Consider the following 13,427-nt stretch of genomic DNA (forward strand, 5'->3'; position numbering starts at 1 on the left):
AAAATGACCTCTTACCTCATCTGATCTGGCAACAGCTCTCCAGTCAATTATTGGTAATAGCCCTTTCAAATAAGCCAATCAGAATAGTCAAAGAACAACCCCCCTTGCTTCTGTGGCCCCTTTAAAAGTAGACTGCACCCGCTATTCGAGGTCCCTTGGCTTCCCGAATGCTGGGGGACCCTGTCATGACAGAATTAATAAAATCCTCATGCTTTTGCATCGGCTGTGGTGTGTGGTCTCTGGGGGCGACTCCTTCTCGGTGTTTGGACGCCAGAGTCCAACACCTTAGCCAGAACACAATTCATGTTTCTAGCCTTTCACACACGGACTACAAGTCCCAGGATGGAGCAGAGACTTCATCCAGGGGAAAAGGGTCCAGGGTTAGGGATAATCGGGAGCTAGAGAACAGCATGATGGTTTGTGGAACAGTTAAAAACAAAGAATAAAGGAGGAAAGGATGTTTCCGCAGGGACACAAAGTTGTGGAGAAGAGATACATGATTAGTCTTCTGCTGAATGAACTGCTCAGTCTTCAAAACCCAGGCACAGGGCACGGCCGTGGGGGCAGTAGTTCAAGGCCAGCCTGGGCTACGTGGCAACAGGTTTGCAACAACTGGGGTTAGACCGGTGTCCACGCACTGTGCCCGGGCACCTTCTTCAAGACCGCTGCGTCCCCGGACTGCAGAGGTCACGCCAAGGTCAAGCTCCACAGCGGCCCGCCCCGCCCCCGGAGGCTTTGACGTCCATTCCCGCCCCTGTCCAGCCGGAGGCGCAGGACACACAATTGGTCTGTTCGGTCCAGGTACGCTGCCATTGGCCAGCGGACGTCCGCTAGTCGGCTGTGCGCTGCGGAGGACTTCCGTGTTCCCCGCGGTGACGCGGCGCGAGGCTTGTTGGCGAATGGTTAACGCAGCCGAGAGGCGGTAATTCCGGCTTCTTATTGGTCCGTGCCGAGCAGGGCGGTTCTGAGGCACGGCATCCGATTGGGCGGCGGGGTCGGCGTCGAAGCGTGTGATTGGTGCGCGCAGGGGGCGGGGCCGGCGCGCGAGCCCCGGAGGCTCCAGTGGCGGCGGCAGAGGCTCGGTCGTGAGCGCGGCGATGGCTTCCGGCGGCTGGCGTTGGGCTCGGAGGGCGCTGGCTGCGGGGCGGCCGCTGTTCCGGGGCCGCGCGCTGCTCGTCACCAACACGCTGGGCTGCGGCACGCTCATGGCCGCGGGCGACGGCGCGCGGCAGGCCTGGGAGGTGCGCGCGCGGCCGGGACAGCGGTTCAGCGCGCGGCGCTCAGGTGAGCGGGACCTGTCGTCCCGTTGGGGGCCGGGCGGCAGCCAGGAGGGTGCGCCTGACTCTCTGTGCCCCCAGCCAGCATGTTCGCGGTGGGCTGCAGCATGGGCCCCTTCCTGCACTTCTGGTACCTGTGGTTGGACCGCCTCCTCCCAGCCTCGGGCCTGCGAAGCCTCCCGAGCGTGATGAAGAAGGTCCTGGTGGATCAGGTGGTGGCATCTCCCATACTGGGCGTCTGGTACTTCCTGGGTAAGCAGCGGCGGGGACTGTGGTCTTAGAGCCCGCGGTGGGTAGAGGCTGGTTCGTGCTTGGAGGAATGCTGATGGGGGTTGTTCTTTTTCCTTGATTTTTCATCTATTATTTATTTTGGTTTTTCGAGACAGGGTTTCTCTATCTATGTGGCCTTGGCCGTCCTGGGACTCGACTCTGTAGATCAGGCTGGCCTCGAACTCAGAGATCTGCCTGCCTCTGCCTCCCAGTGCTAGTTAGGTCACATCCAGGGTGAGAGAGAATTGCATGCCCGCTCGCTTGTGCTCAGCTTCTCTTTCCAGTCCAGGACCCTGTGCCTCGGCAATGTTTTCCCACATCAGTTAACTGAAGTCTATACAGAGATAGCACAGGCCACCATGCAGGTCGTCCCTGGAGACTCTCGTCTGATTCTAGGCTGAATCAAGCTGACAGTGAAGGCCTCACTGTGCAGCCCCGGCGCCTCGGCCTCCCAACCACCTTGCACTTTGTAGGCACCTGTTGGGAGAGTGTCCCTGGAATGGGAACAGGATCGTGTGGGATGGGACAGATCCCATGTGAGGAAAAGGGGCTAGGGGACCAGTGGGGAGAGGTGGGGTGGCAAGGCCGGGGTCTGAGGGACTTAGGAGCAGCTTGGACGCAAAGCTGCAGTCAGCCGACCTGTGGAGAATGAACCCTGGAGGGGCAGGGTGAGGGCGGAGACTGGACTGACACCAGCCTCACGGTTGCCCTGACCGGCCTTGCTTCTCTGCCCGGGTCACTCCCACAGCCAGCACTGCCGCTTCCGTTGCCTAGCAGCCACCTCAGCCTTCACTTTCACCGCTTGGTCTTCTTCCCAGGCCTTGGCAGCCTGGAGGGCCAGACGCTGGAGGAGAGCTGCCAGGAGCTGCGGGCCAAATTCTGGGACTTCTACAAGGTGGGCGTGCCCATGCTGCCCTTACCGTAGCCCCACCCCCTGCGGCCTCGCAGACCCACCTTCCTAGCCTGCTCACTGCAGCCCCTGCCTTCCCGCAGGCTGATTGGTGCGTCTGGCCTGCTGCTCAGCTCGTGAACTTCCTCTTCATTCCGCCCCATTTCCGAGTCACCTACATCAACGGGTTGACACTGGGCTGGGACACGTATCTGTCCTACCTGAAGTACTGGGTGAGCTTAACCCCTGGGTGAGAAGACCTGAGTGCAGGCCCTGCCCTATGCCTGCCGTGACCCTCCCTCCGTTGTACACAGGCTCCAAAATCCCTTTCCACTCCTGGCTGTGCGGACTGAGCAGGAAGCACCAAGGAGAACTAGGCCAATGGACACACTCCCATAAGAGGTTCTGGAGCAGGTCAGAGCCTGGGCCACATCCACACTCCAGGCTGAGCCTGCAGGAGCCATCCCACGTGGACCAGCCTCCGGCACCAGCTGTCAATCGCCAGGTTTTCCAGTTGGACCCAGAAGTTCTCAGCCAACCTGCAATTGCAACCCTGGCTCAATTCTGGCCCAAGTAGTCCCTGAGGTTCCCTGGACCCCAGGTGACAAACAGAAGTCCCACGGCCTTGGAATGGGATCTGGTTTGGCCTCAGAAAACTTCATGCGAGGTTGGGCAGCCTTGTGAAAATTTCATTAAATTCTCTTTAATCACAAGGCTGGCTGCCAGTGGTTGGGGAGGGGTGGGGCTGCAGAGACTCAGCAAGGTCCATTCACTTTATTGAACTGTGTGTAGTGTTCATAACTTCTAGGGAAGTGGGGGACACATTTGACACTCGTGACGTCAGAACAGGTTTGGGGATATCCCAAAGCAGTGAAGGTGAATAGATCCTCCCTTCCTTCCCCACATCCTGTCTCCCCAAAGATAAAGAAGTAACAAGCAGGATGCCAGCCTGTCAACCCAGTGGTCCACTTGGCAATCCCCCAGCCTTGGGGCTGGCAGGCCCTGCTATCTCCCGTCAGCCTGCTTCAGAGTGACATCTGGTCCCCTCTTCACAACCGACAACTGTGGATGCGGTGGCTTAGAAAACCAAAAAGGAGGGTCTTAGGGGGGCAGTGACCACAACACACCACAGCAGAGCAGGGTGAGGATATGTACAGGAGGGGTGAGGGGCGCGTCCAGGGACACCCTCAATAAATAAATAAATAGCTACGATAATAAATAGGGTGGTGGGGTGGGGGCTTGCCCCTGGTGGGGGTGGCTCAGCAGGCGCAATCCTGGTGAGGAGGTGCCTGCTGGTCAGTGAGCTGCGGGCCCTGCTTAGCGCCTGTGACCGCGGGGTCAGCAGTGTCCAGCGACTCCGACATCTTCTCACAGATCACATCCACCAGACGTTCAAAGGTCTGCTTGACATTGATGTTGTCCTTGGCGCTAGCCTCAAAAAACTCAAACCCTGCGTTGGGGGAATGAAGGAGTGACCACAGACCACAGCCACACTCTCCAGGGCCCAAGGGTGGTCACGAGGGTGAGTCTCCTCCAGAGGAGATGGCCCGCCCTGGTAGGACACCCCTTCCTCCAGAGTCCCATTCCTCAGGCCTCCAACACTTTTGGTAGCTCACACACAGTGGCAGACATTTTCTCTAGGAGGCAATCATGCTCGATTGTCACAACTGAAGAGTTTAGCTGTCCCTGTCTGCAGCGCCCTTCCACAGCGTGCATGTTGTGCCTGCCCCAGGAAGCACGGTTTGGCTCTCAGCATGCACTCCTCCACCCAGGTTTCTCTTTCCAGTCCAAAAGCATAGACATCGTGAAGCTAGCCTATGACTGAGTGTGTGGGAGACGCTTGCCCGTGACTGAGAGCGTGGGAGATGCTAGCCCGTGACTGAGAGCGTGGGAGACGCTAGCCCGTGACTGAGCGAGCGCTTGAGTGCGTGGGAGACACTAGCCCATGACTGAAAACGTGGGAGATGCTAGCCCATGACCAAGAACGTGGGAGACGCTAGCCAGTGACTGAGTGCGCTAGCCAGTGACTGAGTGCGTGGGAGACGCTAGCCCGTGACCGAGCGCGTGGGAGACGCTAGCCCGTGACCGAGCGCGTGGGAGACGATAGCCCGTGACCGAGAGCGTGGGAGACGCTAGCCCGTGACTGAGTGCGTGGCAAATACCGCGCCCATCGAGGCGCACTGCCAAACCTGCAGAGTGGCTAGTTTTCACAAGTGTGATCCACCTGGTTTCAGGCCCATGCCCTGACCTGTGTGGTGTCTGGGGTCAGGGTCCCTGGTCCAGCCTGATAAGGGCTTCAGTCCTGCTGGGTACTCACCCAGGTGGTCAGCAAGCTGCCGGCCACGTTCTGATGACACCACACGCTCGTCCTCCATGTCACACTTGTTTCCCACCAGCAGCACCTGGGCGTTGTCCCACGAGTAAGTTTTAATCTGAGTCGACCTGCAGGAGGCAGTCAGAGGCAGAGGAGGAAGTCAGAGGACCCAGCCCTGGTCTCTGAGTCCCCTGCCCCCTGGAAACCGAGATAGGCTTTTCTCATGAGCCCAGGTTGTCCTGGACTACTTGGGCTCCCAAATGTTGGGATGCCTACTACACCAAATTCAGAGATGCTGCAGGTTTATGGTGTTGCAGATGGAATTCAGGTAGGCAGGTGCTCAGCCAGCAACAAGTCGTCTGCTTCCCAAGTAGCTGGGACCACGGACCTGAGCCACCATTCCCTGAGGGTCAACCTGTGTTCCTTCAACAACCCCACCCTTGGAAGCAGCCCACATGGCTTAGGCTTGATTGATTTCTGGGGTGGAACTCCAGAAATTTCTTGGACTGCTGGCCTTGGTTGATTTCTGGGGTGGAACTCAAGCCAAGCAGGTACTCTCAGCTGAGCTAGGAGTACCCCGCCCACCTGTTCCACCATGGATCAATGGGTGAGCTGCTCACCAGTCCTGCACTGCATTGAAGGATTCCTCATTGGTGATGTCATACATTAGGATGAAACCCATGGCACCCCGGTAATAGGCTGTGGTGATGGTACGGTACCGCTCCTGCCCTGCTGTGTCCTGGGGAAAGAGGAGATGGTGGTCAGAAGGGACCTCACAGCTGCCCCTCTGAGAGCAGAAAAAGTGGGCTGGGCGGCTTTGTACCCAGGGGGTCACTGCGACGTCACTCAGTCATTAAACAAACACAGACCAGTGCTGCCCAAATGCCCTGTGCCACACCCTATGCCATCCATAAGTGGGGATTCACAGGACTAACAAGAAAACAAGAAACTCATGCCAGGTGGTGGTGGTGCACGACTTTAATCCTAGCACTCAGGAGGCAGAGGCAGGCAGTCTCTGAATTCAAGGCCAGCCTGGTCTACAGAGCAAGTTCCAGGATAGTCAGGGCTGTTGCACAGAGAAACCCTGTCTCCAGCACCTCCCCCCAAAATAAAATAAGGAACTCCATGTTCTTGTGGATAGCACAATGTAAGGGAAAAGACCATGACCACAAAAGTGACCTCAGCCAGTTGCTGCCCAGGTCTGCTGTGCTGGGGTATGAGATGTTATATCAAAACTTTGATGGGTTCCAAGTGTGTGCCTCTAATCCCAGCACTTCAGAGGCAGAGGTGAGTCTCTGAGTTCGAGGCTAGCCTGTCTTAAACCTTGATGAGAAGGAAGCCTGTCATCCTGTGACTGGGACGGTGGTAGCAGGAGTTCGGGGTCACCCTGGGCTACCCAACTGCCTGCTCACACCCGACCACAGTCCACAGCACAAGACTTGGGAACACACGGGTACCTGAGCCCCGCCAGCTTACACCCCAGGCTCAGGAAGACTTCTCCCCCACGGCCCCACAAACCCAGATCTGCAGTTTGATCCGCTTGTCGTTGCGGTAGATGGTTTTGACCTTGAAGTCTATGCCGACTGTGCTGACGAAGGCTGGCGTGAAGGAGTCATCAGCATAGCGGAAAAGGAAGGAGGTTTTGCCCACGCTGCTGTTTCCAATGATCAGGATCTTGAACATATAGTCGAAGTTCTGGTCGGAGGACTCCTTCTGCCCATAGCGCGAGTCTGTAGCTGATGCCATCTGTGGGGGCGGGGCGCAGAGAGCCTGAGGCGTGCAGCGGACACACGCACAGGACACACGCACAGGATGGGCTCTGCACAAGGGCACCAGCTGGGGAACAGCCTCGGTCCACCAGGACCCCCAGCATAGGCTGGGCTGTGACCTTGACAGGCCCAAGGCTTCAAGGAGGCTGAGGAGCGAACACCCCTGCAGGTCCCTGGTGTTTGGTTGGAAGTGTCACCCCAGCCCCTGGCATCCTTATACAGAAAGAGTCTGGAACGTTTGGGTGAAAGTTCCATCCCAAGGCCCCTCCCCTGGGAGTTGCCTCATTCCAGACTCCACCTCCAAGAAAGCCATTGGAAGACCCCTCCCCAGAGATGCTTAAGACCCCACAGGGTATTTAAATCATACCCCAGGACTTCCTTCCCTGTCTTCTCTCTTGTGGGAAGGAAGGTCAACCCGGGAGCACTGGTATCCATTTAACTTGAGCTTTTTCTAATTCGGCTTGATTTGGTCTGATTTGGATTACTGCATCGGCGGAGAGGTTTGTCAGGGAACTTCACCTGGCACCCCAAACCTCCCTGCACCCTGAGGGGAAATTGAGGCGGCCCACTTCCCATCATCAGTCTTTCATTACCCTAAAAAGACCCACGCGGGAGCATGAGTACACGAGGATCCCCAATTCTCCCTCATCCTTAATTCTCTCCTGCGCCCTGAGCTAGAAGCATCACGTGACACAGGTGAACACAGGCTCACATGCACAAAATTCCTCGCGCGCATGCACACACAACGAAGCACCCAAGGCAGGCCGATCTAAACTCCTGCCCTGTGTGCAAAAGAGAGGCTAGTAGGAGAAACAAGCAAATATGCGTGATGTTTGCGAACCCACTGCACCCATGCACGACTGCAGACGCAGATTCCCCTACACCAGCCAGTGTACTCGTGTCCACCTGGTCACTGGCAAGGACACACCGCACATGAAACCACACGCGTGTGAGCGCATACTTGAACTCGGATCCCCAAACACCGCGCACGCGCACCATTCACGCACAGGTTTCACAGCCGGCTGTGCACGGTGCGCGTCCTGAGGTCACGCGAGCCTATTCATGCCCGGCGGGCGCGCACACGCGTGTTCACCCCACGGGCACGAGCACGCACCAGCCTCCCGCGAGGCTTGGCCTTCCCCTCCCCCTCTGTCGCAGAGCCGGAGCTCCAGCCGGGTAAAGGGTGAAGGTTGCGGGAAGCGGGATGCTGAATGCGAAACCCACAGCCGCCACACCCGAGTCGCGCACCCCGCTTCTTCTCCAGCTGTCAATCAAACGAGGCCACGGCGGCGTGGGGCCCTGGGCAGAGCTCACCTTGTTCGCTCCGAGCTGAGATGCTGCTGACGGCTGCGACCCTGGCGACTGCGCTGACGACAGGGCCCCAGGAGCGGCTGCCGGACTGCAGGCAGCGGCGGAGGTTCAGGCCCCTGCAGTCCTCGCAGACGTCCTGCAAAGCCAGGGGCGGGCCTTTCTATGCAAACGAACTGTGACGTCAAAGGCGGGGCCGAGCAGGCGGCTGCGGGGCCCCACTGGCCAGAGTCGGCTCTGGAGGGGCGGAGTCTAACGAGACATCAAGCGTTTATTGGCTGATGCTCTCGAGCGACGGACTCGAGGCCCAATCAACACTACGTTACGTCTTGGGCGGCCCAATGGTGACAGCCAGGTGTCTGAAGGGCGGAGAGGCTGAGGCCAGGACCCAGCCCCAGGCGCGAACTTGTGTCCTAGCCCCTGCTTTCGACAGGAGCGGGACCCACTCCTGGCGGCACCAAGGAGATTAGTTTTGTTTTGAGAAAGGGTCTCTTGTTGCAGGCTGGCCTCGAAACTGCCAAGTAACAGAGGCTGGCCTTGAACTCCTGCACCTCGCAAGTGTTGGGATGGCAGGTGTACACTTCGCTTACCACAGTTTAGGGCTCAAAATTGAAGAAAAAAAAGACAGTATTTTTGTTTTGTTTTGTTTGTTATTTGGGGTTTTTTGCTTGGTTGTTTTTTGAGACAAGGTTTCTCTATAGTTTCGGAGCCTGTCCTGGAATTCACTCTGTAGATTAGGCTGACCTCGAACTCACAGAGATCCAATTAAAGGCTTGCGCCACCACCGCCCAGCCAGAGTTTTTAATCCCAGTTCTCAGAAGGCCTAGGCAGGCGAACCTCTGAAGTTCCACGCCTATCTTGTTGACATAGAGAGTTCCAGTCCAGCCGGGGACGGTCAGTGTAATGGAAAAACAAAACAAAAAAAGAGGAGGAGGAGTTAAAGACGAGGTAAAGTGATGTCTGTTTGAAGTTACCGGGCACAAGCGAGAACGATCAAGAGACACACAAGGAAACCCACTTGAAGAGTTTATAAAGTGAAAGAGACACATGCGTAGGCCTGAGGACGTGGGTGCAGGAAGAGAGAGTGGAGCAGTGTGTCCAGCTTTTAAAAGTTGCGGAGCGCGTGCATGCATGGGCTGATGGAGCTGCATCATGCATAGATCATGTGACCACGCTGCACATGTCACGTAGGGCTTGAGGGATCTGGGAGGCTACGTAAACTGTAAACTGCCTGAGCTCTTGATGATGCATGCGCACGCGGCCCTGGAACCCGAAGCACCAGCGTTTGGGGTGGCTAGACTTTTTGGCCAAGCGCTGGGTGAAGGAAATTATAACATTTCACCCTTTTGTTTATTATAAAAATTTGGGGGGCTAGGGGTGGCCAATTGGTGGAAATGGGGCGTGGGGTCTTGGAGGCTACTTCTTGCTGGCTTGTGGGTGTCTGAAGAGTTGGGGTGCTTGGCCACATCCTGGGGGTAGCTGGTTACTTCAGTGTTTTCCAGACTCTGGGGAACTGTCCAGCTGGCAGTTTGGACCTGACCAGATCAGAAGATTATGTAAAAAATTTTAGATCCTGGTGACTGAGGGAGGAGGGTCCCAAGATGAAAGATGGAGGGGGTGTTTCAGGGTTCCCAAGATGAAGGAGGGAGTTTCCCAGGGATCCCGAGGCCAGGAAAGAATTAAATGATACTTATCCTGGGTGAGTCTGGTCTGTTTAAGTGGGTCCAGTTTGGCTCTCTGGAGCTTATGAGAATATTTAAATTTATAAAAAGATAAATCTTAGACGCATTAAAAGCTTATGGTTACAGTGGTATAGTGTTGGAATAGAAGATTGTGGATAGTTGTATAGTGGGGGGGAGGGAAGAAAGGGAATTATTAGACCTTTTAATGCTTTACCTGAAGCAAATCTTAAGACACTTGTTCTCTTTAGCATCATGGTATGACCTTAACATCCAGGAGACCCTGCTGCAGTCAGTGATAAACCTGCTATGTTAAAGTTTCCTGAGTCTCCCTTTGAGTCTGGAGCCATGAAAGGCCCCAGACTGTTATTGTTTCCTAACACCTGGGCATCTGACAGTTTTTGCACCTCCAGTTCTGTGGTTTATGATGGTCCCTATAGCAACAGCTGAATGGTTAACTGGAAACTTGAGTATGACATTGGAGATACAGAGAAACTGGTAAAGCAGACAGGAGAAGGAGGAAAAGAGGAGAATCGGGAAGGAGCAAGCATATGGCGTTCCTGGTACAGGAGAGGTGAATATGGTGGTGAGACTTTATTCTTCTGGAACTGGAGACAAAGTAGCTGATCTTGGTTCCTCTGGAACTTAAGGGAACAGGGCTCTATTTGAGTTACCATGTTCAAGGAGGGTGTCCTGGGCTGGAGGAGTAAAATATTTGAGATGAGATAGGTGGATCCAGTGAGGAACGCCCTCAAGCTTGGCAGCTGTGGGAGTTACAAGAATTACTTTAAAGGGACCCTGCCATTTAGGGGAAGGGCTGAGGGGCATTGGTCTGGGTGGAGAAGAACCTGGTCCCCGATGTTAACTGGAGATGGACAGGGGTTGACACATGGCCGAGGTAGTGAGTACTCAGTAAAGTCCCATAGAGGGAGCGGAGGTGATCAGGGATGGGTGAGGGTTCAGGTGAGAGGTCGGGAGTCAGAACCGGCCGCCCACACATGAGTTCAAAGGCCGAGATGGGAAAGGGGCTTTTGGGGAGGGCCCAGAGCCTGAACAGAGCCAAAGGCAAAAGCTTTGTCCAGTCAAGGCGAAGCTCCTGTGACATCTTAACAAGAGGATTGTTTAGGGAACGGTTAGTTCTACCTTCCCTGCGGACTGGGGATGATACGGGACATGAAAAAGCTCTGGACCCTTATCTGACTGAAGAGAGGTTGGGATTCCAAACCGGGGGATAATTTCCAGGAGAAGGAGATGAGAAACTGTCTGGGCCCTCTTATTAGTGGTGGGAAATGCTTCAATCCACCCAGACATGGTGTCCTCAAAACAGGAGATAGTTAACCCATCTGACTGTGTGTGGGGTGGGCATGTGAGTAAAATCCAGCTGCCAATCAGTCCCCAGAAGGGAGCCCCTGGCCTGGGGGGTGGGAAAAGGGAAGCTACGATATTTGGACCTGGGATCTGGCTTTTGACAGATTTTACAAAAGGCAGTGATAGCTTTTAAGAACGCTAAGTCCTCGGGGGTGGGCTGGAGGTGAGCCTTGATAAAGTGAGACAGAGCCTGGCTATTAGGACGGAAGAGCTGATGTAGGTCAGACAGAGTTTGCCGAGTGTCGGGGGTGTCTGTGAGAATGCGGGCTGTACTGTATGAACCCGAGGTGACTGAGGTAGGTTTGGGCTCTGGGGTGCAGCTGTCCTGGCTGCTTAGTCAGTTCGGTTATTTCTCAGTTCGGTTATTTCCCTTGGAAATAATGGGGCTGTCAGTCTGCCGAGACCAGCAGTGAATAATTCCTATAGCCTTGGGGAGATGGGAGGCCTTCGACAATTCCATACTGAAGGCACCAATGAAGTTACCGGGCACAAGCGAGAAGGGGTCACAAGACACACAACGGAGTCCACTTGAAGAGTTTATTAAGAGAGGGAGACAGGTGCGCAGGCCTGAGGGCGTGTGTGCAGAAAGAGAATGGAGCAGGTGTGTCCAGCTTTTAAAGGCTGCCAAGCGCATGTGAACAGGGGCTGCCGTAGCTGCGTTATACGTAGATCATGTGACCACGCTGCAACATGTCACCAGGGTTTGAACCCTGAAGTGCCTGCCTTTGAGGTGGGTAGACGTTTTACCAATGCACTGGGTGAAGGAAGTGATAACACTCTTCACAAAGGGGAACCTGGGCTACAATACAATCCTCTCTAGATTAAAAAAGTAATGGGCTGGCCGGGGATGGAGAAATGGCTCCAGGCATGCTTGTGTGCGCACACATATACAAGCAAGCAAAACGCCCTTACACACACGTAAAATAAAAATATTCTCTCCTCCCCCAGCCTCTCTCTCTCTCTCTGTATTTTCAAGACAGGGTTTCTCTATGTAACCTTAGCTGTTCTGGGACTCTCTTTGTAGACCAGGCTGGCCTCAAAGAGATCTGTTTCTGGCCCCCTGAGTGTGAGAATTAAAGGCATGCGCCACCACTGCCCAGCATAAGTCTCTTTTTTAATGGGCATAGGGTATTTCTCAGTTTGGTGGGAGGCCTGCATAGCAGCACAAAGCTCTGGGTTTGATCCCAGGCACAGTATAACAGGGTGTTGTCTCACTGTCTTCTCGTACCTGGCAGAGGGGAGAGGAACCCTCAGCTACACAGTGTCTTGAGGCCAGTTTGGGCTACAGTAAACCCTGTCTCAACGAAATAAGAAAGTCAGATTCTGCACAAAGGAAAAAAGGGACCGGTGGGTCCCTGCACATTTAGGGTTCAGAAGGGTCCTGACCCCGAGTCCCAAAATTGCAATAGAAGACCCAGGAAGCAAAGACAGTTCAGAGAGGCCAGCCTAAGTCTTTCGCGGTGTGGACACTTCACACTGGCCACCCCACGCCCTTAACGGTGTGGTCACTGGGGTTCAGGCGATCCTGTGTGCTGGGAAGCTGAGAGCAGAAATGCAGACTTCCGGACTATGATGCAACACAACGCATGCCTACAAATCTTCTGGCCAAGGTGGGAATCTGGGGCAAGGAGCAGGGGACCCAGCCTGGGTGCCTTGTTTTCCCTCCGCGTTCGGCCCTGGGTGGTCCGCATCGCTTTCATCACGCAGGAAGCAGAACTGGGGACGCGGTCTGGTCCTGTTTTAGACCGCGCCGCCAGCTGCGGAGGCGCCGAGGGACCAGAATAACTAGTCGCCTGGATGCTCAGTCACCCCCGCAAGGAGCCTGCGAAGCTCTGCCCGCTCTGGGGCCACGTGAGCAGCTTGTTTCTCTCTGCTTCCCCACCCGCACCAGGCAGCAGAGGGATGCAGAACCGCAGACACAAAATGACCATAACGGGGGTTAGGGTGGGGACTAGGCACGGGTTTGAGGACTGAGGGTGCAGGGAAAAGCTTGGGGCGCCCCTTAGGCAGACTTGGATTTATTCCCAAGAGATGAACTCTGGGGAGGAGCTGCCTTTACTGCCTTTTATTTCAAAATAAAGATGGGGCGGAGGCTCAGGGACTAGAGTGCTTGTAGATCACTTGGTGGCAAGATGACACGATTTGGCTGAGGAGGATCGTGAGTTCATCATCCTGGACCGCTAAAGTGAGACTGTCCCATATCAAGACATTGAAAACAGCCAGGCATGGTGGCAGAAACCGTTAATGCCGGCCGCACTTGGGAGGCATAGGAGGCAGATTTTACAAAGTGAGCTCCAGGACAGCCCAGGGTTACAGAGAGCCTGCCTCAAAAACAGGCACACGTGTGTGTGTGTGTGTGTGTGTGTGTGGTGAGTATGTGAGTGTGTGTGGTGAGTGTGTGTGAGTGTGTGTGGTGAGTGTGTGTGTGAGTTTGTGTGAGTATGTGTGTGAGTGTGTGTGGTGAGTGTGTGTGGTGTGAGTGTGTGGTGAGTGTGTGTGTGAGTTTGTGTGAGTATGTGTGTGAGTGTGTGTGGTGAGTGTGTGTGGTGTGAG

General features: G+C 55.3%; 2 protein-coding genes across 3 annotated transcripts; one reads left to right on the forward strand and one right to left on the reverse strand.

Moving 5' to 3' along the window:
• The first annotated feature begins 1,031 nt into the window (after positions 1–1,031).
• Positions 1,032–3,149, forward strand: Mpv17l2 (MPV17 mitochondrial inner membrane protein like 2). Its single transcript, XM_050127755.1, has 5 exons — positions 1,032–1,284; positions 1,359–1,529; positions 2,366–2,442; positions 2,541–2,669; positions 2,751–3,149. Exons 1-5 carry the CDS (start codon positions 1,098–1,100, stop codon positions 2,787–2,789), a joined length of 603 nt encoding a protein of 200 aa, XP_049983712.1. The 5' UTR covers positions 1,032–1,097; the 3' UTR covers positions 2,790–3,149.
• Positions 3,150–3,195: 46 nt separating this feature from the next.
• On the reverse strand, positions 3,196–7,979 carry Rab3a (RAB3A, member RAS oncogene family). 2 transcript variants are annotated; one of them, XM_050127754.1, is made up of 6 exons: positions 7,834–7,973; positions 6,887–7,003; positions 6,269–6,496; positions 5,371–5,489; positions 4,754–4,878; positions 3,196–3,886 (listed from the first exon to the last, which is right to left on the reverse strand). In XM_050127754.1, exons 3-6 carry the CDS (start codon positions 6,494–6,496, stop codon positions 3,696–3,698), a joined length of 663 nt encoding a protein of 220 aa, XP_049983711.1. In that variant the 5' UTR covers positions 6,887–7,003; positions 7,834–7,973; the 3' UTR covers positions 3,196–3,695. The 2 variants fall into 2 exon arrangements, with proteins under 2 accessions (XP_049983711.1, XP_049983710.1); XM_050127753.1 differs by lacking the exon at positions 6,887–7,003 and having other exon boundaries at positions 7,834–7,979.
• Between the last annotated feature and the right edge of the window lie 5,448 nt (positions 7,980–13,427).

Source organism: Alexandromys fortis, unplaced genomic scaffold, assembly GCF_014885135.2.
Source record: "Alexandromys fortis isolate MF-2015 unplaced genomic scaffold, M_Fortis_MF-2015_v1.1 scaffold_284, whole genome shotgun sequence".
NCBI classification, from domain to species: Eukaryota; Metazoa; Chordata; class Mammalia; order Rodentia; family Cricetidae; genus Alexandromys; species Alexandromys fortis.